This window comes from Megalops cyprinoides, chromosome 12 (assembly GCF_013368585.1).
Source record: "Megalops cyprinoides isolate fMegCyp1 chromosome 12, fMegCyp1.pri, whole genome shotgun sequence".
NCBI lineage: Eukaryota > Metazoa > Chordata > Actinopteri > Elopiformes > Megalopidae > Megalops > Megalops cyprinoides.
The window spans coordinates 15252851-15277281 of record NC_050594.1 but is presented as its reverse complement, the minus strand read 5'-3'; the positions used below and the strand labels follow the sequence as shown (position 1 = coordinate 15277281).

Below are 24431 nucleotides of genomic sequence, written 5' to 3'. Positions count from 1 at the left end.
ATTTTCCGCTTGATTTGCGTTTAATGTGCAGGTCTATAAGGCTTCAGTGAAGCACTTTACAAAAGCAAATTACCTGCTCCGTCTGACTCCTTTATATGTTTGCTGAGTATTGAATTTAACACCCATTAATATTCTATTGGGCCAAGTCACCAAGACTTTGTATACCTTAAAATCCTGGCATTCACAGCTAGTCAACAATACAATTTTTCACTCTGCTGGAGTCTGTATTCATATTTAATAAGATTAAAAAGCATAATGTGGTTCTGGAGAATTACCAAGATCCCTTTTAAAACATCAACGCAGACAAAACTACATAACTGATTTATGTATTTTTTAGCAGACAACACACTGTCACCTGTGCTAAAAACAAAATCAAAATCACTCACTCGCACAATAACAATCACTCATCATAGCCTATAGACCTTTTACCACTTGTTTTACAAGTTAAAGTATCAAAGGGAAAATAAAACGTAGTATTTGAGCAGGGCTGCATATCTTTATCAGGCAGTCTTGAATCAATGTTTTGCCTATTAATTAAACAGGAAGTTTGAAGCAGAGTATTCTTGATTTGAGATACAAGAGAAACACCCCCTAGGATTCAAGCCTATGATCTGTGTGTAATGGCCTGACTAATATACTACATAATAGCTCAATGATTAAATCTTTCATGAAAAAGTGACACAATCACAATATTCCTCACAATGTATATATATATATTTGTGTCTGTATGGCACACGGACAAATGGAACGAAAAGCATCTGTACATTTGGATCGCTCTTACATTCCCAAACACATGGTCACAGTTTGCGGAGTATTCGTGTTTGGACTTCTTTAAATTAGAGCTTCTCAGGTCGGTACGCGCTCCTGACTTTCTGACTGTCGCCCTCCTCTGTGGGACTCGTGACGGGGGCTGTTGAAAAAGTGAGACGATCTTGGCCTTACACACACTCACACACACACACACATCAGAGGAGAGCAACTGAGCACTGTGGGTAAGGAATGCATGATGTTGTCTCTTTTATGTAAGGCTTGAAGTGGAAGTATTGTAGATTTATATTGCTAATTAAAGATTTTAATTAGCTTTACATTTAATTAAGATGGGACTGCTGTGGTATTGCTGACATTATCTGTTACGAGGTTCAGATAGAAATACAGGAATAGAGTATTTAAAGTAATGAAAAGACGTTATCCTTATGTTACGTTTGGAAGAAACATAAAGGTGAAAACCGTTGCTGTCTTGCGCGCGTGGAACGCAACTGCACTCCCGACTTTTGCACATCTGATTAGGCTCTCACTCAATCACACCCACTGAATTGCTCAAACAGCCGCGTCGGAAGAGAACCTAAACTATTGATGCGGATGTATTTATATAGTCATGGAGCGACAAGAGTAGGGAGGACGCCTTTACCAATTATAGCAAATGTATGCGCTGGAGTACTGGAGGACATATTCACAGTTGGACAGTTATAAAAAGCCGCATGGCAGGAACTGGCAGACATTCCTTTCAAATACAAGAGCAGCAGCGACCGAATTTACTTGCATAGCTGAAATAGCACGGTCTCAAAATACCATAAAATACGAACATTACTATTATTAAGACAATACAACATTATCAAACATTTACGATTAGAACTTCCGTGAAGAACAAATTATACTTATTTGTGGAAGGTGTACTGCACAGAGTATGGAAGAATTATTGGTTGATCGTGTGCCCATTCTTTAGTCTATCAAGCCAGAGGTTCGACTCTGACCAGTGCTGTTTCGAGCATACGAAATAGTAGATTAGTGAAGTGTAAAATACTTCAGGATATGTATCATCCAGATAACTATCCACGAACAAGGTTTTTTTGGTACACTGATTTGTGTGATGTGATTTTATTCTCATCGCTGGTGTCACCCATCAGTATCCTCGTGGAATTGGTATAAACCCTAAACCAAGACGTCCAAAAAAATAACCGTTTCACTCATAGGAGTCTTTATATCTGCAACGGCTAAAATCTTGTGATCGTATTGACATTCCCTCTTCAATTACTCTAGACGGCATATGGACAGCATGTGGAAGTAGTCCTACCTTTTCTATATATTCAATCTGTTAATCGTTTTAAATGTAAACGACTCTATGTACTTTATTTGCCAGAGATAAAAGTAGTGTCAGGAAAAACTCCTAGTCCGCAGCGAGGCAATTTGGTGTGTCTCTGTCTGTGTGTGTCTCCAGCCTGTGACTAGGCGCGCGAGAGTGAATGGGCTGGCTGTCAGTGTTAGCACGTTCCATCCTGCAGCAGTTGAGCTCGCTCCTTTAAATAGAGTTCGGCAGCACAGATGTGTGCAGCAAGCTTTGGTTGAGGCTCGTGTCCCCGCAACGGACAAAAACAACAACGTGGATTTCATTTTACACGCGATGATCTGAAATCCAAGATAACCGCATGTAAAAGACCGGGAGATTGGTTTTCGGCAAAGCACACGGGCCCCCCTCTGGCTTGCTGTTGAATGCGGGGCTGGATACGCTGTCCCAGGTGCTGAATTCTCTTCCTGTCGTGTGTCTGCGGCACGCGCTTCGAACTGTGACTGATCGGGTTTTCGGGTGAGACAAGAAGCGGGCTGACGTGAATGCTAAATAATCGCATACAAGTCCCGGTTAATATTCCCCTCTCAAAGTAAATGGGATTTCACGTCCTACGACTGTTTGAAGGATGGAGAGATTTTCCCTGTCTGCCGCGCTGTTGCTGGTTCTGAGCTGTCTCGGTGTCTCTTGGGTTGAAGCCGGTAAGTTTAGATTCGCTTTGGTTCATATGCATGCGTTATGATGAAGATTTATAATGACAGTTACACTAGGGTTCTTCCTCATTTAAAAAAATACACATACGTCTATCATCAAGATCACAAGCATGGAAAACTACGGACATTTCATAAACATTTTTCTTAATTTTGTGTATTTCAAGTACATGGTGTGATGGCTGTTGTTATTATGATTCAAGCTTGTCGTCTATATATTCAGTATAGCGTGATCCGTGACCAACGAACTCTAACATAAACAGTGCAACAGATAATAGACGTGGCAAGATTTCGTCTAAATGATACTACACATTATAATTATGAATGGTTTGACATTCTGTAGTGCATGCTGGTATTGTTATTTACTTGCAATTTACAACATAAATCATTTCTAAAGCATGCATTTACATGACTGAATGACTTATTGCAACGCATACATCGGAATTCTTCCCTGTATACAATATTATGAGGAGAGAAAAAAAACTAAAACATGTTTATGTAATGTTGTACTATATATAAAACTGTGACACCAACAGTACCCTAAACACAAGTTCATGAACAAACAGTCATAACTGATGGCTCTGCTCTCGCGCTGTGCATTGCATGGAAATAGGAGTAAGCTTTGTCTCGAGAGGTATGTGTTTTGAATTCCAAGCTGCACCTGACCTTCGGGTTTAAAAAGAAACGCATAGATGTGAGAAACCAGGTTACTGCTTTGCCTTCAGGCGGTTCACCGAACCCCGAGGAGCACTTGCCGCGTTTTTGTTGAAAACTTTTAACGTATGTTAGTGGGAAATAACAGACATAGCGAAAGAAAGCACGTCACCGCACGCTATAGTAAAGCTTACTACAGCACAATAAACTGGTTATGCGGTCTCCCTCAGAACAAAACATGTTTCGTTATCTGGGGGACAGTGTTTTGTCACTTTGTGGCTGCTAAGGAACCAGCTTCTCTTGAAATTACGTATGTGTATCCAGATGTTTTTAGAGAAATATCTAGATGGCTGTGATAATAAGTTTACCAGGCAGAACCTTCCCTTTCACTACCTTCACCTTCACATTACTATAGGCAAAACATGTTTCCAAAATGTAGTGTGGTGCTTGGTACTGTAGTGAACAATAAGACAAAGGTGTGGAGTAGCTGAGTAGTGAGTAGCTGGAGCCAAAGGACAGTGGACTGCTTTGGCTCCAGCTACTCACTCAAGTTTAGAAATATTTGTATTTGGGGCTGGCCAAATCTCATTTTGGTGCATTAAACCATAGATTATGTTAAAAGACATTTTCATAATGACATGTTGGAAGCAATGTGCAGCATATCACTACATAATGTGTTTCCATTCAACACCTCAGTCATATTACATTAAGAGCTCATCCTCTGCAGGTACATGGAATTGCAGTGCTTATTCACTCATTATATATTTCGCATTGACAAAAAGTGTTAAATCACTTTGGTTTATGTCCCTATTGTAAAGACTCCCCCCTCCCAAATCATCATTGTGAAAAATAGTCATTTCCCGCGTCACTCTTTCTCTGTCTCCGTTTCCTCTCACCGGCAAACGAAAATGCACACACATACACAATATGAAGGGGTGGTCTCGTAGATGCTGACACAAAATCTGCAGCCAAATAATTGTATGTAATAAATATTCATTTAAGCAATGTAATTTGTAGCACTTAATGCAAATGCATAAATACATAGGTAATTTGTAGCATTTGTGTATTTAGCGCTAGTGATCACAGCACTGTGGGGTGGATTGGCATGTTTGGATGTGGTCTGTGCTCTGTATGTACTTTTGTCCCTTGCACTTTATATGCACTTTTGTATATAATTTGTAAGTCATTTTGGATAAGAGCATGTGCTAAATGACAAGATTTAAATGTAAATGTAAAATACAAATATAAAAAATAATGAATGTCAAAAGTACTTACCCATGAGCCTATAAAAAGGGTTGGAAATAAATCTATCCTTGGTCTCCATTAATCTTCATCATTGTTACAATGTACACTCTGGCCCTATAGGATGTACCTGAATTATCTTGCAAGGATCAAAACATCCCCTCATTATTTCAGCCTTAGTTCATCCCTGACCTTTTAGGGTCAAACTGGATTGTCTCGCAAAACCTGCCTTCTTACCCATTATCCATAAAATACATTCATCTTGAATTCCATGTGAACTATAAATTGTGTATTAAGATCCACACACTTCACTGAGGTTTGCAAGGTTTTCCAGCAGCTCTGTGGAGAAGCCAAACAAGCAATAGACACCAAGTTACAAATTATGGCAAATGCTTATAGTGGTGGTGCTGAACATACAGTAATTTATCTAAGGGTATAGATTCAACCTCATCTGAGCACAGCGGGCAACGAGCTACCAATGATCAAGTGATCTAGCTCTTTGGCAAATGCAGGTTTTATAATGAAATTGCATAAAGGATGGAAAACAATTATTCATAAGACGAGTTGCCAGTAAAAAGTGTTTCCATTTCATTCACAAAATGTTGAAGACTATTGTAGTAATGTAGGTAAAACAAATGTTTGTTTGCAGTTACATCTCAATGTAACTGCAAATTTAAGCATAGTTGATTATTTTAGAACATCAGCTTCATAGACGCTAAGGCATGAAAATGGCCACTAGCAGGTCTTTGAGGACCACAGGTTCGCAATAATGGGTTCAAAGCTCTTTCACCATCCTGTAATAAGGACTGACAAGCTTAGCATTAAGTTATCAAATGTAAAAACAGACAGAAAAAATCCTAAATGGAGATCTAAGATCCAAGGAGATCTTTGCCATATTTTGCCAGGTACATTGTAGGTGGTTTTGTGTGAGTATACTGTTGCGGGGATGTAGTGAAGACCTGAAACATATGGTGAGTGGCCATAAATGTAAGGTACAGTCAGCTGGGAGAGACTTGCTGCATCTCATTGGGAGTGAGAGCAGCAGGCCTGACTCTGAGTCCGTTAGCTGCCATTCTCCTGTCAATCCCAACAGTTGATCCCTGACACATGGCTGCCAGAACACCACATCCCAAGACACTGGCTGCAATATGAGAGTGTTTCCTGATTGGGATGTGTATGATGTGTTGTGTCTTTGAGGGAACTGTGTCTGTCCTAAAACCCTGAGGATTACAGACACTTGGTATGGCAACAGTGTGGGGGTGAGGTTAGGGGCTTGGAATGTCTGTGTCCCAAATATCATGCATGACACTTTCTCTTTAGGAACCAGTACAAGAGTTCCACAGCAGCACCAAAAAAACTCCCTATTTTTGATCAGATTTATCCCAGACAGTGGTGAATTATATTGTATGCATTTACGTTTCTCACACAACCATGAAATAGTGGTTACATTGGACTGAGTGAATCCCATGCATTTTAATTAGAAGTGGATAGAAATTGTGTCACTGCAGGATCACAAAGCTCTAATCTGAATTGCCATGATTTTCATCTGGTAACAAGCAAAATTTGTAAAGAGTTAAAAGAGACAACCTTTTATGCTATACCAACCATTAGTCTTTTTGCAATAAAGCCAGATTTACAAGCAACCATGCTTTGGTAAACAGTGTGTAAAATTTAAATTGATACATTGCTCAAACTGAAAGATTAATGAGACAGTGAGTCTCATGCTCAAGTAATGTTTTGCTTTTTTGCACATCTAACATTACCTCCTGCAGTATTGATATTTTATCTGTGCAGTCACTCAATTTTCAAAGAATGCTTGTCAAAAATGGGAAAGATGAGAACAACTTTTTAAAAATGGGTGGTTTGATAGCCCACTACATCAGAATTGTTAGCATTATGATTCTGACATGATTTCCAGAGGCCACTGCTTCTGCTGTTCCCACGGTTTTGTGCTTTTTCTTCTTCTTCCAAGTGGCTCTTGGTCTGTCCAAAGCCATATTGCTGGAATGACAATAGTCTGTCTCAAATACGCTCCCAAAAAAACATCCTGCCGCTCCGTCCTCAGTATGTACTTGTTTGTATGATGTTGCTTGACGTATGAATTCACTTACACTTCATTTTTTCACTTGGATTGGGAAGCAGCTCAGTTATGGGCAAGAGTGCAGTGCTCGGTTTACTGGTCTTGAGACTAGGTGTGTGTGGAGCCAGGGTTAGTGGGCAGGGCTGTTGGTGATTGGATGCTGGTCCTTCAATGGATACAGATATCTATCTGTCTATCTGCGTTTATCTGCATATAGGCATCGCATGCCGATACAACAGTATGAAACTCGACCTCTTGTGTGTGTGATGCAGATGGAGCGCAGTAGGTTTTTGCAGCTGTTTTCTGTCGCTCTATGAGGCACCCTGTATTATGCTTAGAAACAATGCTTAGAAGATCAGTTAAGTGGGTGCTGTCGGCTGGATGGATGAAGGGACGACAGGTTGGATTGACAGAGAGGTGAATCTCTAGATAAAATGACAGTTGTAGGGACAGTAAAAAGATGAGTGGAAGGTATTAATTGGTTGATCTGTGATCAGATACTCGATGAGAGCTTTTCTATATCATCCATGACACAGCTATCCCATTTCAACATGCTTGGATTTGTACAAAAGATGGTGATTTATAATGCGTCAATTGCCTTTGGGTAACTTAAAAATCCAGTAACACCAAAGTTTCAGAGGGGAAAACAGATGGTGTTTAAAATTTCAAAGAGATGTAGTAAATTTTACCAAATGTTCCTTCATGGATCTAAACCTTGAAGTGTACATTGAGATTTGTTTTCATCCTGGACTGAAATTTTCCTCTAAACAACTATAAAATACCCAATGTCAGCGAACACACAACACACAAGCTAGCCGTTCGTGTGATAACGTGGAGACATTTGAATTTTACAGAGCATTTTTTTCTGCTTCCCGGTTGCTTGGGTCTTACTGTATCATAGTACAATTACCCTCTTCCTCATGGGAGACCACTGCATTAAAGCTCTCAACAGAAAGACCTTGGCATTGCTGCCCTGTGCTACAAATTCTCAGAAGCCATATAGCCTGTCAAAGCATCATCACATTCGCAGCATACAGTTCAACTAGCCAAAGGGCATCAAGTAGGGTCCCACTTCCTAGCATTGTGGTGCCAGCTACCTTCTTTGTTACAATTGGTCCCTCTCAAAAAACACAATAAAGTCTTTTGATCTCACTGACAGCAAACTGTACATTCCCTTACAACATATTGCACATTAGCTGTGAAGGACAGCACATTATGTGCAAAAACATAATTTGGTTTGGATGGGGTCTGATGGTGTTGCTTTAATTCATTTGTGAACGTATTTCATCTTTGCAATACAGGCATTACCCTCTGGCTTCTCTTCTCTCGTTTTTAGCCGAGGCTGTTATCTAGGATGGCTGCCTTGATCAGAGAAATTCTGAGTAATCAAAATTCAGATATGATGCTCCAGTGTTTATTCTCAGAACCAGAATATCTCCAAAGCAACAACACAAAAAACAGCCACAAAGAAAGCAGAGATCCCAGCACATCGTATGTGAATGATGGTGCTCTCCGAAAGAGACGGAAAAAATCCTACTATTTATTCAGCCCTGTGGGGTAGTAGGGGAGTTACTTACACTAGAGTGAACATCAAGAGTGTGCGTGTGTGTGCGCGGGCTCATGCTTGCGAGCATGTGCGTGCATCTGTGTATATGTGTGTGCATTAAACATGCATGCACACAGAACTGCAGCAACACCGATTTGCATAAATGCACTGCCAGTGTGTTGAAATGTATGCAGGAATCTCATTAAGCAAACAATGGCACCCAGCAACAGTGCAGTGCAGAGAGAATCTATGACCCACACCCTTCTGTCAACCTTGTTTAGCCTGACTCTTGGTTAAGTATGTCAAGACAGTCATGCACCATAACCCTCATCTCCCTCATCATTTTGCAGTATGTTTTATATCTGATGATGAGGAAAGTAATGTAAATATATATGAGAGAGAGAGAGAGAGAGAGAGAGAGAGAGAGATAAATGAATGAATGTGTTTAACAAATGCAAAATAATATTTTAGCGTTAAATAGATAATAATATTTTGGATTCACCAGTACATTAACATTGTGCTGTAAACCATTCCTGGTTAAGGGTACCTGCTAAATGAACATAATAGTAGTAAATAGGAGTGGATTGTAAATTACTCCTTTGGCATTCATAATGACATACAAGGTTATGCTTATGTCATGAGAGGGAAATATTCTATGACCTCAACATTTTTGGCAGCATTCAAGCAGGGTTCACCTTCACATGGACTCCTTTTCCCTGAGGAAGACTCTGTTGTGTGCTGGAAACCACATTTGCTTCTTCTGACCACATATCAAACAAGCTGACCTCATAAAGGAAATGAATACAACTCAGGTCAGCCGCTGTGGACATGCTCTGGGCAGCCTTGCAGTTGCACCACTCCCATAATCTTTCATGTTTCACAGAAATATGTGCCCACATATCAACATAACCAGCAAATTCAAAACCCACAGATTCTAAGGCCCCCAGCACGACAATCCTTTTCCTCGATCTGATCTGCTCTGGCACTCCTGAGACAAAAAAAAAACCTACAGAGAGAGCGTCGCCAAAGCGTGGAAAGAAATAAGCATATTTTTTCATTTCCTCGTAATTAAAGCAAAAACTGTTCACAAGCTGAACAAACACGCACACACCACATTGAGTGAGGCCAGTGTCAGCTGGTGCTGTAGCTCTGGAACAAACTGTTATTTTCCCATAATCCAATCAAAGAGCCCTCTCTTGTTGCGCCTGCAGTCATGTAAAAAGGTTTGAACGATGCTGTGATGAAGGGAAGAGAGATGCCATCGTGCCGTACGATGCACAGTGCTGACAGGGAGAGGTGGTCCCCTTACAAACTACAGAGGAGGCGGAATACAAAACAATAAAAGCTTTAAGAGTGCATGCAGTCGGGACTCTCACATTTGTTTTAGGAGCTGTGGGATGTGGAGAGGTGTTGGGGGGGGGGTTGCTGTGTCATTAATATGAGTGCGTGCGTGAGAGATCTTCTTGCTGTGAAGTAATGTGCAGTCCTGAGAGTGCCAGTGTGGGGAGAGCGGTGCTCTCTCTCTCTCTCTGATTTTTCACAGAAGACGTACAGTAATCTGAGAGCGGATTTCAAAGGGTGCGTTGTGGCGCTGGCTCTGTCACTGGAGCTCTCTGGCGTGCGTGGGAGGAGGCGGTGGCGGCAGCGCACGTAGGACTGGGGCTGGGGGCAGGATCAATCAGAGGAGAGCGGGCGGCAATCAGTCGAGTCGCCGTGGTGATGGCAGCTGCGTGCAGGAGCCTGGCAGATAAGGCCCCAAGCGTAAGGTTACGGGGGCTCCAGGCGCATCAGCTCCCAGGCACATCACCCCGTCAGAAAACAAATTTTCTATGAGCACTGAGCTTAAATCTTAAGCAGGGAGAAATCAGTGTGGTGTGCTGCACACAACGGCCAGAGAGGTGTTCCCAGGCCGTTTTCTCACACTCTTTCTCATTCTCTGCATCACCGCACCAGAGTCTTCGCATTATGAACAGCCACTAAGTAAGGCATCACTTTATTCAGGCCTTGGGAAAAACCAGATGCTCTTGGTTCAGTTCTAACAGGTGGAGGTCAATGAGGGCCAGGTGCATCTTCCAGGGTTAACCTCATCCCAGCTCCCACACGGGTTTCTCCTCCTGAAGTCCAATACCTCATCAGCAGTGCCCTCCCAGCTGCTTTCTCCCTGCCACGTTTTTCCCATTTTCATCCTACACAGCCATGTGTCGCCCAGCCCCTCGCTTGGCCATTTTTCATTAATGGTCCTGCTAGCTACAGTACCATGAGAAGGAGACACTGTGCAGAGAAGTAGAGCTGGACCCCAGGGCGATGTGGGTCATTTCTGCAGCAAGGCTGCCAGGAAGAGACAGCAATGGTGTCATTTTTTTCCCCCAGAAAAAGCAGCAAAGCGGCAAAGCATTACTGAACCAGATGGCTTTGAAGGGTTGCACTGGCAAAGAGAAAGAGAGAGATGTAGGAGGGGGATAAAAGAGAAAAGGGAGAAGTGAAGGGAAGGAAAGCTTTTACGAGCTGTTTGACCTGGTTGCCATTTTCTTGGTTCTTGGTTTTTTCTTCCCTGCACTGAAAGGGGTATCAGTGTACAGGAAGGTGTGAACAAACAACTGAAAATGACAGGGGTTGGAAGCTGCCTGACTCGGCCTCTGGGTGCTTTGTACTGCAAGCAGTCCAGGAAACTGGGAATAATTCAGTCAGGCCAGAGCTGAGGATTGGCTATGCAATAAGATGGATTTAAATGGTATTGACCGATGCAGCAATGCACAGTTACGCTTGCAATCCTATTACAGCTGGACTATGGGTCATAACAATGGCAGAAAATGATGCTGGAAGAGGAGAGAAAGATCTATTTGTAGCACACATACAGTAAATAAACTCAACACACACGCACACATACAGACGCACACACTCATACGAACACAATTTCATTCTCCTTCCCTCTGTTTCTCTCTCAGTATCAATATTAATATTAATATACATATATTCATAAGTAGTATAAATCATATCAATAATTTATATAAATGTGACATGCAATGGATGTAACAATAAACAAATGAGGAATCAGCTTCATTAATATAGTACACTTGAAAAGAAACTGTGATAAAATAGAATTTTTAAAAAATGTAATTTTGATTCATTAGTACTGCATATGGATAAATATTGTGGTTCAGCAACTCAGTATGTTCTTGCCTTATTATTCAGAGATTCTATTTTTTCTGCATCTGTTTTATTGTTACATTCTGTATACATCATCCCTTGAATTCAATCAACTTTTATAATTAACGTTGACCTACAAATTAATTGTCATCACTTTTCAATACAAAAACAACATTATTCATTAACTCTAGTGACTGCTGAACTGTTTGTGAAGACTAAAGTTGCAACATTTTCATTTGATTGTGAGTCAAAGATAAAGAATGATGTCCATTCAATCCAGGGTCTGTTGATTTTTACATCTGAAGCATAAATTAAACATGATTGAACCTGGTTCATTTGGTTGAATGGTCCTGGGTTTGAGCCTGTCCAAGCAGAGCACGCATCCTCCAGGGTATTGTTTTTCTCCAGCTTTGATTCACTCTAATACCTGCCTTCAGTGTTTTCTAACTTATTCACAAAGCCATTCACGGTAGGGCATCAGACTGGAGCACCACTGCATTACACCACTGCACAACACAGTAAAAGACAGGTGCTGTCAGGGCTGAATCATTGAAAGCAGAAGCAGGAAGAATTTGACAACCTTTCTGTTTGGACAGAAGTGACACTTTTGAAAACAATGTTCCCGAATTCTGAGCTGCCCCAGTTCTTTGTTAAAAAGGTAGTTAAACCTGCTGTCACCGCAGTCTGTGGGTCCACCAGGGGGTCAAATCCAAACCGAACTAAAATGTTACAAGTGACAAAAAGCCTTAAGTCATCTGTCATTACAAAAATGAACTGAACTGAAAAAACCTTATTTCGCCAACCATGATAAACTGCTTATGACACAAATGTCATAGCACCACACTGTTCTGAAAGAACGTTTTTTTTTTTGGTAAACATTTTGGAGGCCAGGATTGAGTCACAGTAGTTTTCTGCCCAATATGCTCTCATGTAACATGTGTCATGGCAACTATATTATTTCAAGTTATTTGTATGATACATGTGTCCTAACAGCTTATCTTGGGTTTCACTAGCATAATTTTGTCAAGACAGATGATGTAAAGCTTGTTTGTCACTTACAGCATACTTAGCATGGCATGTTGTATGTGTCATAAGCTGTTTTGAATGGTGGCATGCTTATTACAACATTATATATACTTTATGACACATCATTCAAATAAAGTGTTACACCACATTAAAAAAAATATACAAAACAAAAGCCTCTATTTGCTAGTATGTTCTTTAACAAAAGTGTATATTGCCTTCACAAAATATTCTGTCTGGTGCAATATTACCAACAAAATTACAAAAAATTACAAAATTCTATCAACTGGAATTGCATTACTACACTGAAATGAAATTAGTGATGTTGGAACAAATCGTTTTTGTACAAGATTGCAGGTGGTATTGATTAGACTGGAACTAGCAGGTAGAAGAAGCGACAGCTGATATTTAAAGAAATGTCTGCCAAAGAAGGAAAGGCTGGTGAGGTGGAAACAGAGATGCACTTTTTCCTACCCAAATCCAGGGAATATTTATTCCGCTGAATTTCATGAGAAAGATATGAGTAGCCAAACAAAGTAAGCCAAGGCTGTGCTTGCCCTACAGGGCCCTCCAAAGGCTTCTTGGCAGTAAAAATCAAAGGAGTGTTTTGAATAGATCACCTAAAACAGCATCTCAGGATGAAGGGGGAAAGGTAAAGCATGGTTCACAAATGCTAAGCCTTTCTCTCGGGCTATTAAAATGTGCCCAATAAATGATTGTGCCAGCAGCTTTCATCAGCCAGAAAGCAATGACCGAGTGTAGCTGGGTTGCGAGAAGGGCCCAGTGTAAATATCAGAAAGTAACGCAATCAGCGCTGACAGAGCCCCATCATGGCACAGAAACTCTACATCCCTACGTCAGACACCCGCCATCTCATTCTCATGAATTAGTGCCCACACCCATGAGTCACTCAGTGTCACGTCAGCCGCTTCTATCTTCCGAATTTGAAGGCAGGCCATCCGAGTGGAGGGTTTAGTTGGCAAAGAGGGGTAGCGGGGAGTGAGGGAAGTTGGTCAAGTGAGCGATTCCCCAATCGGCTCATCGTAGAAACAATCCGCCGGCATTGCGTCGAAGGGTGCCCGGCTTGGCGGCGCATGACCGAGCATGTTTCCGCCTCCTCAAACACACGGTTGCTGTAATGCAGTATTGATTTTCATATTCCGCCTTCTGACATTTAATTAGAGAGAAAGAGAGAGAGAGAGGGAGAGACCCAGATCTGCCAGACCCGTTTGTTGCTTTCAGCACCATCGGTGGGGGGAATTAATTTCAGCGAGTAAATAACTTATTCCACCGCAAAATGTGAGAGCCCCGGAGTTATATATATTGTGTTGTGTTTGCAGGACCTGCTCCAGAGCTGGAAAGGCCACAAGATGTAGTTTTAGGCAGCGAGCAGAGAAATGGAGCGTTGCAAGCCTTGGGCCATAGGCAGTGGTGTGGAATAGTGGTTATTGCATAGGATTCTGCCTCCGAGCATCATGGGATTGCATCCCAGGTGTGGCATGGCCCAGTGTAACCTTGAGCAAAGTACTTTGACTTTCTTGCACCAGTGGCTCTCATGCTGCATAAAGCAGCTACAGAATGCCTTTTTTCAGCTGAGCCCAGTAAGGATACCTGCTAAGAGCTCAGATAATGAACTGCAATGTCCACAGATCAAGGCAGATGGAGGAGAGGAATTGACAGGCAGGTAAGCCCGATGCCTTTCACGCCGACAAGTTTCGTCTCACACCTCATATTTAACTGTCAGCCGCTCCTCATCTTAAATCCTCAGAGTGTGAAGGCAAGACCGTGACACCCTCTCTGAGGGAACACCAAAATGGCCATCGCCCAATCACAAGGAGAAAAGAAAATCTGAGATCTACAGGGGAAATATGTACAGGGCATAAACTATATCACTGGCTTTGTTTTCCTAAACTTTTAAAATGATTGATGCTTTCGTAAGGCCCTTGTTTCAAGCAGGTCTGTTCAGAGCACATCTACAGTGTCAGAGGTCATTGCATCAGGTCATGGCTGTCAAATCAGGCAACTTTACAAGCAAGTACGCCCCAAGGTGGGACAGCAGAACATCATGGGGGTAAAACCCAAATACACAGGCGGCAGACAGCAACTAGAGGTACTGCACTGAGTACTGAACCCATAATGTTCAGCTGCCAGGAGGCACATTGTAGCAATAACCAGCATACAGGATTAGAACTTGTTTCTTATCTAGGTGTGTGGTGATTACATCGAGTTTTGAAGTGCTGGATAGACAAACAGGGGGTCTTGTAGAATTTTCCTGGTCAACTCTAGCAGCATGTTCTACGTGTCAGAGTCTATAAGTCAATCATTCCAAGTTGATGTGGGGTAGCTAACAGGGGTCTAAGACCCAATACTATGCTGGTGAATACACTGTGCAGCAATTGTAACAGATCCACAGGTTGATGGTCTTCATTCTATTCCAGGTCTTAATTACTTAACTGGAGGTATTTATTGATACGGACTTGAATCGAGTTAAAAACATTTTGACCTGTAGATCTCTGTGACTAAGAGAGAGCCTCACTGTTGTACAAATTTCCCTGCCATTAAAAATGAACTTTTGTTTGCTGAAACCAATCACAGAAAATGCTGCATATGTGACTGAACAGGACATTGAGTAGTGCGCTGTCCAGTTCCCCTGCACACATCGAATCTTGGCATTCACTTGTCCCTTTGCTTCCAAATTACACCCATTAAAAAGCGTAATGTTAAATCTCTCCTCTGGGCGCTGGGCACTGTCCCTCGACACTGCAGAATGCTGGGTGTCATGCCCTTGTGCGCTGCTCCGAAGCGATAAAGATGGGGCCTTTTGCTGATTCGTCCAAAGGGGAGGGTACAGTAGGGAGAGATTCACTGCAGAGAGATGCATTTCTCATTAGAAAATATCTCTCAATGCAAGATTACTCATCTTAAAAAAAAAAACAAATCTATAACATCTGTTTTTGAAGAATGTCCTCATGATAAAAATGTAGTTCCCGTTTTTTCTCAAAAGCAAGACGTTTTAATGAAGATATTTGTTCTTGCTGTGAAGAATAAACTCTGTTAGGAAGTGAGAGACATGGGAACTAAGATCTAAATGTAAATCCCATATGTTCTCATTCTGAAATGAATGAAAATGTTTTTCGGGGGCCATTTTGGGACAGTTCGTTTGTTCGCTTGTATTGGTTGTGGGTACGCACAGAACCCACTTCATCTTACCCAATACAGAGGAAAACAAGTGCATGGAATGTGGTGAACCCAAAAATCATTACAGCTTTGTGCTATGTGGCTGAACTTGGAAAGAGATGCCTGGGATGAGACTTCATGAGCCTTTAATCCTTCTTCTCCGTTATTATCAGAGGAGGACAAACGAGCAGAGTGACCTTGGGGGACTCGCCGTATCGCAGAGATCCTCCCTCCATGGCGCGTCGCCGCAGTCTCAATGTCATGGTTTAACGAGTCACGCTAAAGCGATAAATGTTTCCTTCTCATTAGTGCCAGATGAAGATGTGTTAATGAACATGTGCTAATTAATTAGCCATTTTACCTCAGGGGGGCCCGGACTCAGCTGAGGCAGCGAGAAGTTCATTTTGTTCGCCTTTTCATTCTTCATGCTTCTCTCACATGCCTATTCTCCATCTGAACTCCAGTGACTCATCGGTCTCTGCAGTCTCCATCCAACACTAAAGGTTACAGCCAGAAGCTCTGAACACAAGCAAAACATAAAGAAACACTATATTATTTTATATTATTTATTTTATCTTTGGGGACTTCAGCTGACCTCCACTTTGAGGAAGGTAAAGCTATCAAAGCACAGCCATACTCAGTAAACACAGCAAAGGTCAAAGGCTGGGAAGCGTGGCTTGGAAACAGGTGTCTTTGGCTTTGAGACTGAGCTATTTACCTCAGCTGTCCTCCTTCAGGGACATTTGAAGACAGGATAGTTCAGAGGTTAGACATTGGTGTTGGGAGATGGGGGGATATTGAGAGCTGGAGGTAGATGGAGGGATATTGGAGGGGGGGGGATTCCAGAGACAGCAGACACAAATCTTCACAAAGGTTCTCCAAAGGGGGGTGGGAGCAATCTGCAATTCCCAACCACATGACCCAGTTCCAGGAAAACAGGATTAACTCTGCAGTGCAAAAGGCCCAGGTAGAGTTACTGTCCACAGTGGACTAATAACATACTGAACTCTGTCACAAAGGTATGATGTTTTTTACAGCTGCTATGCTTGAAGTAATACGCCATGTTTATGCACAGTGTGAGCAAAGGGGTTTTCCAAAGCTTCTTTTATAACTTCTTTTAAAAAGATGAACCTGGGTCTGAAACAGCTCGCTGGTTTTATGTTCCCTTGCTTTCTGCCTTTGATGATTTCTGGAGATTTTTACTGCTGTGATGTTGTCTCCTCTTTGACGCCACAGCACTGTAAAGTGTGATTCAAATGATCTAATACCAAAAAAGGTATGATTGCTTTTCTGTTTCCTTTTTTACTCCAGTGAATCAATGTTTACTGTGTGGCAGAAAATGTGTGGCTGCTGTAGTCTTCCTTTTTTTCACTTTCTCCTGTTAATATGGTGCCTCGGAATAAATTTTTGCCAAAAAAGGAATTAATCTTACACCCAGTAAAGAATTCAATAATCAGAGATAAATTTTAATTCACATTTGAAGCACTGTCCTGACTATTCTCAGAAGAGATATTCAAAGAATGTCCACATTGGGGGAAATGTCACATCGTTCAAAAAAAAAAGAAAAGAATCACCATTCCAGCCTAATATGAAACATACATCACCCATTTTAACCTATAAATTAATCATAAGGCACCAAAGCAACATGCGCGTGTTTCAGATCTGATCCGCATTCATTTGAGGAGATGGAGTCCTTCAATCAGTCTATTCAGTGGGTTAGCATGCGGCGCTGGGGTGAAGAAAAGGAAGTGTAAAGACCGGAGGGGAAAGCAGAGTGCCTCATCTCCAGCCGAGAGCCTCGTGGAAATCAGCCTCGGCAGTCAATGCCCGTCTGTCTGGGCGGGAAGAGCGAGAATCAAAGCGGTGCCCACATGCTGGTCGCCATTTCACAGGGAATCCTGGAACAATGCGATTAGCAGAGAACAAAGTCGGCTCTCTGCTAATCGACTCTACATGCTGTGGCATGTCGTTTCAGCAGAATAAGAGGCTGCACGGGAAAGGGAAAAATGGTCAGTGACCTAAGGAATAGTGAAGACACCCCCCCCCCCCCCCCCCCCACTCCCCCCATCCTGCACAGCACATAGGTCAGGAAGGGGTCAATCATTTCACATCATATCCGTCCCCTGGGTGGGCTGGGAGCACGCACTTGATGATGGGAGTGCATGAAGGCGTGTGCAGAGGTGCTAGTACTGAAGACACAAGAGCTTGTGCCCCAGGCCAGGAGGGCTGGTCATTAAACAGTGACGGGAAGTTATTGATCAAACACAGTGGGAGTTGGGGCAAGCTCTGTGTGTTGCTTAATAGTTGAGAGAACTGAGCATGTGTGTGAATGTGTGTGTGTGGGTGTATGGGTATGCGTGTGTGTGTGTGTGTGTGTGTGTGTGTACAATGCAGCATCTGGTGCAAGAGGATAACATCAAGTGTAACATCAGAGAAGAGGCTTCCACAAAGCCTGGCATTTCTGATCAAATCTCCTGATATTTTCATGTTCGTGGGACTGGAACTTCGGCTCAGGCTGCCTCAGGAAGCGGGTGGGTAACTGGAGAATTCAAGGGGGAGCTTTGGACACTGGCGCTGAATTTCAAAGACCAGCTCAACCCGGCTGCCTGGGACAAGTACTCAACTGTAATGTTCCTGGGCGTTTTCTAAGCGATAAGGTGAAGGCAAAACACATGCTGGTGTGTCAGATAGATGCGAAGGTACAGAGGGAGTCTGCCCGCGTATCAGTGAAACCCACAGCGACAGGAACAAGTGGTCAGCATTCTGTCCAACGTGTGTGCAGTTGCTATGGTGATCAGGAAAAAAAGAATTACAGAAGGTGCTTTAGTGCTTTCATAATTATTCTTGGACCAAAATAGGATGAAGAAAGAACTCCCATTTCAACTATTTTAAGAGGCTCCTGCTGGAAGTGTGCACTGGCAGGCTTTAATCAAGAGAGTGGGGCTTTTTTATGTGAATCAGTGAATTTTAGAGGACGCGGAGAATGGAAAATAGAAGTGGCAGAAATAGAGATTATAGAGTAGAGATTATATGGTGCGCGTTGCTATTGCAGGATATAACCTCAGTCTGCTGATAGTCCTTTATCTCTGCAAGACTTGTCAGATACAGACGGCTGCTCTCCTTCAGCCTCATAGGTGAGCAACCCCTGTACACCTGGACATCCACAGGTACACTCCTCCGCAGACAGACTTGCATGTGCAAACGTGCGTGCGCACGCACACACACACACACACACACACATACACACACAATGCATTCTATCTTTCAAAGTCATGGACACACTGTCACACACATTATCTTAAATACCCTCTCTCCAACACAAACAAATATGCACTCAAACACACATTGAACAAATTTTTCCCTACAAAGTCACACTGTAAACTCTCTCACATTCCCAATATACCTTCAGCCTCATCCACCAAATACACACACACACATACACGCGCACACACGCACGGTCAGATAGCCCAGTCCTCCCTGCATCGCTCAGATGGCACACACACACAGCGCACTCTAATTAGGGAAGGTGTTAGCGCAGCATCACCTGCCAGCGTTTGACGAACCCTCAGACAACTGGCTGTCAGGGTGACGGCAACGCTAATAAAGAAGAGAGGCACCTGGGGTCCCCTGGTGCATGCTGGGTACAGAGGAGTGAGGACACAACAGTCTGGTGTCTGAAAGTCACCCTCACTTCTCACTCACAGACAGTCGCAGCTCACAACCTTCAAAAAAGCGATAATGTTTCAATGCATTTCATGTAATTTACAATCATCCTGAAATGCCTATCATATCAAATGCAACATATTGAATCATGTAGAGCTTTCTCATAAAGGGACATTATTTGTGTCATATTGTTTTTGATGAGAGAGTTCTCTGCTCCGCTGTCGTGTCCTCTCTGTCCGTGCTCTCTCAGGGAGTCCAAAACCGATGTACTAGATACAGAGAGGATATTACAAGTAAGATGCAATCTGTGGGCCCTGTCAAAAAGGAAATACGTCATGTAATCATTTAAAGGGTGGAGGGGCCACAACAGAGGTAGCTCCATGGGTGAACCAATGTGAAGCACGCAGGAGATATCCACTGTTCAGATCCGTATTGGGAGCAATGGATCCTGATCAGGGCAGAATGGAATATCACCCAGCAGCCAGAACTGAGGCACTAATCTTCTTGACAGAAAACAGACAAAGGAAAGATGTTTTCAATGCCTTCTCTTTTTATCAGCTTTTTTGTTATTTTCCAGCCAAGCTCCTGGAATGGTGGAGAGTTGACCACCCTTACTCAGTGCCATGAAGCCTCAGTGTGTGTGTTTGGAGAGCTGGAAATGCAAAGGTTGAAGAATTAAAGAACAAATCTGAATAAATTTGAATAAAGTACTGACACTGACACTGCTTCCACTGAGTCTACCCACAGGGCTATTGGAGGTTGAGAAAATAAACATAACCATGCAAAAAAAAATCCTGGCACGGTGCATTATGCCCTTCTTTAAAAGGGAGTCCTTTTAGATTAGAGTCTTTAATAATTCACTTAAAAGTGAAGCTTTTCATTTTGCAAAATATAGTTCACAGAAGTCAAGGGCACCATGACCAAAAGTCCAGCCAGATATAGTTCACAGAGGTCAAAAGTGCTATGACCTAAATTCTGGCCAGGGACAGCTCCTTTAGAGTGGGAAGTCTCTCAAATGCACTGCATTATAGGGCCAAGTCAGTACTTTTCCTTGAAATTGATTTTATGCTCTCAGGCAAAGGTAAATAACGGTTTGAAAAAGAATCCCTGGGAAAGTGCTTATTTAGCCGTACCAAGCACAGACCAAATCAAGTGCCTTGGCAAGGCTAATTTAAAAATGCTTAATATGCCCAACCAGTAATTTTTATGGGTTTTTTATCCTTATAGAACCACCCTAGGTGCCTTAAAGTGGTAGAAGTTCTATTCTGTCTATTTAAATCTTCACTTCTATGCTGTCTTTTGTAGAGGTTTGTTCATTACTGAGATGTCCACAGTGGCCTTTGTGTACATTGTGCTGGAAGTCCTGTGATTTTTTTGCTATAGGGTTGAATTACAACTAAGGAAGCAACAGAGAATACAAAGCAACTGTTCTAAAAAAAATAAATAAAAACAGCGACAAAATTTCACCACATGCACTTCCCATGGGATCCAATAGGAGAGGTCAGTTTATCACCAGAGATAAATGGACTTTGGGAGAGTGAAACCTACAATGCAGTACATACAATGCAAAACCAATTCAGCTCCATTCTCAAAGCATGACTGTCCTAAATCAGAAAGCAGGGAGTGGTCTGTGAATGCAGTGGTAGACACCAGCAGCACAACAGGTGAGCTTGGAATGTGTGTTTCAACCCATGAATCCCATCAATGTGTCGACGGGAGGGAAACCTCTCAGAGTGCGCTGCTGCAGCTGGACTCCGTGGCCGCCTCTGTCCGCTTTCTGAGCCCTGGCAGTCCTCTGAAAGCGAATCGTGGGAAGTTCAATAAACAGCTCTGTGGTAGTAGTTTGTTAATGCCCCCCCCCCCCCCCCCCCCTTGTCAGAGTAACCGTGGTTACAGACGCCTGTGTTCCGGGAGTTAGGCACAGACGCCTGCATGAATGCAGGGGAGGGATGGCAAAGGTCCACGATGTGTAGTCTGTGATGCAGCCGTGGCCAGGAATAAATCCCCACCACGACAGCAATGGTACGTTAGCTGTCACAGCGTGTTTATTTTACCCCCAGGCAGATCAGAGCTCTCCTAAACTGGCACGAGATACTGTGCGTGCGCGTCCAGCAGCCCCTGAGGGGAGTGCGCTGATAATTAAACGATTAATGAAACGGTAATGAGTCTGATTTTCGGAGAATGTCGTCCACGCCTGACACCCTGGGCTACACTGGATTCTTTCAAAGTCAAGACCAAACAAAATGAAGAAGAAAGAAAGAACATACAGTCATCATTTCCCCCACTGCAGCTCCACAGTACAAGCTGGCCCTTCACATACAGCAGCAGCTGACAATCACACCACTCCATATACCCCAGCTACATGCGACAGGCAGTTTTCGATTGGTTAATGCCACATAATACCATGACCCCCAAATTAACACTTTATCTCAAGCAGGCAAGGCCACTTGTTCTGCTTAATCCTGAGTCCCCCTCCCTGCTGCACAAATCAAACAAAGAAAAAAACTAAGCCGCAGCAGAAAAACAGCAAATGATTCATGTTTAGTCTGCAGGCCGATGGCTTCCTTTTACAGAACCTCATAAACTAACAACATAGAGCTCACAAGTAGAACAGATAACAAATACAAAGCTGAACCAAAACAACGGACTATCTAAACACCTGAGTCTCTCAGCCCCCTCATTAAAAGAATTGAATTTTTAAGAAAGATATGACTGATTTCTGAGGTGAATTACCCAGCCATATCATTAGCTCTTTATTTTCATAGCGGCCTCTTTCATCCAGAAGGAGCTACTCTTTTGAATCTCTATAACCGTGCTCTTCTCTGGGAGGGACGGTGTGGTTTATTTAGTGTCACCGTCTCTCCATTGTTCTGCAGTGGCGCGAGGAGAGGTTATCACTTAGCCTGCTCTACCTCGCAGCACCTGAGGAATGCTAAACAGGGGCTCTTCCACAAGCTGCCACCACAGCAATACAGCTACCGACCCATTAAGTTCCCCCTGCAGGCTGGCAGGCAGGCAGGCAGGCAGGCAGGCCAGCACTCTCCCCCCAAAACAGAGGAGTCCGAGCTCATTCATCCTCATCCCTCATTCCACGGACACAGTGACAACGTGCACAGCTTGGGAAGCGAGATATTCAGCCGAGAGGCTGGGTGCCAGTATGTTCCCCTGCCACTAGAGGGAGCAAGTTTCACTTTATATGATATCAATAGACAACAACAGCAGGGGTTTCACTAAAAAAGATTGAAAATTGTCATTTATACACCATGCTTTCAAATTTGCTTTGTTCTACAGCTAACTTTTGTTCTTGAGATGCATCTTATCCAAGTAAGGACACATCAGCTCGACAAGTACATGTGATGTTTGCTTTCAGTACTTTAAAAGAGGTCCTCACTCTGCGGTTATCATAGTTGATATTTGGTGACACATCTTTTTACAACTCTTCTTTACTCAAGTGAGTCAATGCACACTCCTCCCACTATTCTTAGCAACAACTAGAATCTTATTGGTTTAGCAGTCAACCAAACAGACACAGCACTAGTGGAGACATTGTAAGTTTTCTTTACTACCCCTTTGAAAACACGAGACAGCTGATTTGTTTTCATCTTCTCTTCTTCTCATTTTTATGCACGCACTTAGTCCCACTCAGTCCTTCAAGCATAAATTAAACTATACATGACCATGTATTATAAGTGAAAGGGAAAATGAAATGATGACTAACAAGTGGATCACTCATTGTGACTGTCTTCCTGTCTTAAGACTGATATAGACCCAGAAAGCTTTATACATTTGAGCATGGAGCCACATTTCATTAAAGAAATTCATTCTCAGCACAAAAGAAATTATGAAGGAAGGACATGCTCCAGCTCGCACATCAAACATTGCAGCACATGAAAGATAATATTTTGTATTCAGCCCCCACTTCATAAACGCTGCCAGCGCTAATCCAAGCATGGCTTTTCTCCATCATCTACCCCTGTTATTACTTATTACTCTCTCCATCCATCCCTCTCTCTCCACACAACTCTCCATCTATCCATCCATCCATCCATCTCTCCATACACGCTCTGTCCATCCATCCCTCTCTCTCCACACAACTCTCTCCAGCCATCCTCCTGTCTCCACACGACGCTCTCTATGCATCCCTGTCTCTCCACACAGATTACCCCAAATGCTCAAGCCTGTGCATCATATTGTCTGCATTGAAATTCTGTTTCTAGAAGCTCTTGACAGTGAGTGAGTGTCAGAGTTTAGCCTCTATGGTACACTGCAACCAAGTCTGCCCAGCGCATGCTCACAGCCATTCGTGTGTGTGTGTGTGTGTGAGAGAGAGAGAGAGAGAGAGAATGTGTGCATGCGTCCGTATACATGTTGTGATGTATGTGCATGTATGCATCCATACAAGTATGAGTGTGTTTACATGTGTGTTTGTACACATACGTATGTGTGTTTGCATGGCGGTGTGTGTGTGTGTGTGAGAGTTTGTGTATGTGTGTATGCAGGCATATGCGGGTGTGCGTTTGTCTAAATCACTAATTTGTCCGACTGCAATTTGCCGCATGTGAAAGAGCAATCAGATCTTCAGAGGAACCCAGCCTCCACTGATCTCTCGCGTGTCATGGGAAAAAAGAAATTTCCTCACTGTTTATGCTCCGTCCTTTTGATGATTCTCCCCCGCCATTTCACTCCCGTCTCTAATAGAGACATCAGGAAAACTGAGAAGCACATTTTAACCCTTGTTTCCACCACAGGAGAAATGAATACTTTCATCTATATATCCATATACATTCCATCGTTACCCCGCCGCCTCAACCTGCTCTTGGGCTGCTCATCCATAATGTATTTCGGTTTTATTAACACAACTCTCCTCCTGATCTCTTGAGGCAAAGCCGTCAACATGGCCAAGCGGAGAGGAATTCTTTTTTTATCTGATGGGAGTCACAGGCACGTCCCGGGGAGGAACAGGAGGCAGACGTGTTTATTACTGAGAGCCACCTGAGGGACACAGCCGTGGGCCACGGCACAATGCAGGCAGCGCTGTTCGCTGCCACAACACACGGCTCTGATAAGCTTCTCAGCAGAGGCTGTGAGACGCTCACCAATATCCCCTCAGAAGGGGACAAGGATAGA

General features: G+C 42.9%; 1 protein-coding gene across 2 annotated transcripts in view; it reads left to right on the top strand.

Moving 5' to 3' along the window:
- Positions 1-2631: 2631 nt before the first annotated feature.
- The window catches only part of fndc5a (fibronectin type III domain containing 5a), a 35936-nt gene continuing 14136 nt past the window's right edge, over positions 2632-24431 (top strand). For both annotated transcript variants that reach the window (XM_036542536.1, XM_036542537.1), the window contains exon 1: positions 2632-2763. In XM_036542536.1, the coding sequence (XP_036398429.1) occupies positions 2691-2763 (73 nt within the window). In that variant the 5' untranslated portion in view covers positions 2632-2690. The remainder of the gene's footprint in view (positions 2764-24431) is intronic.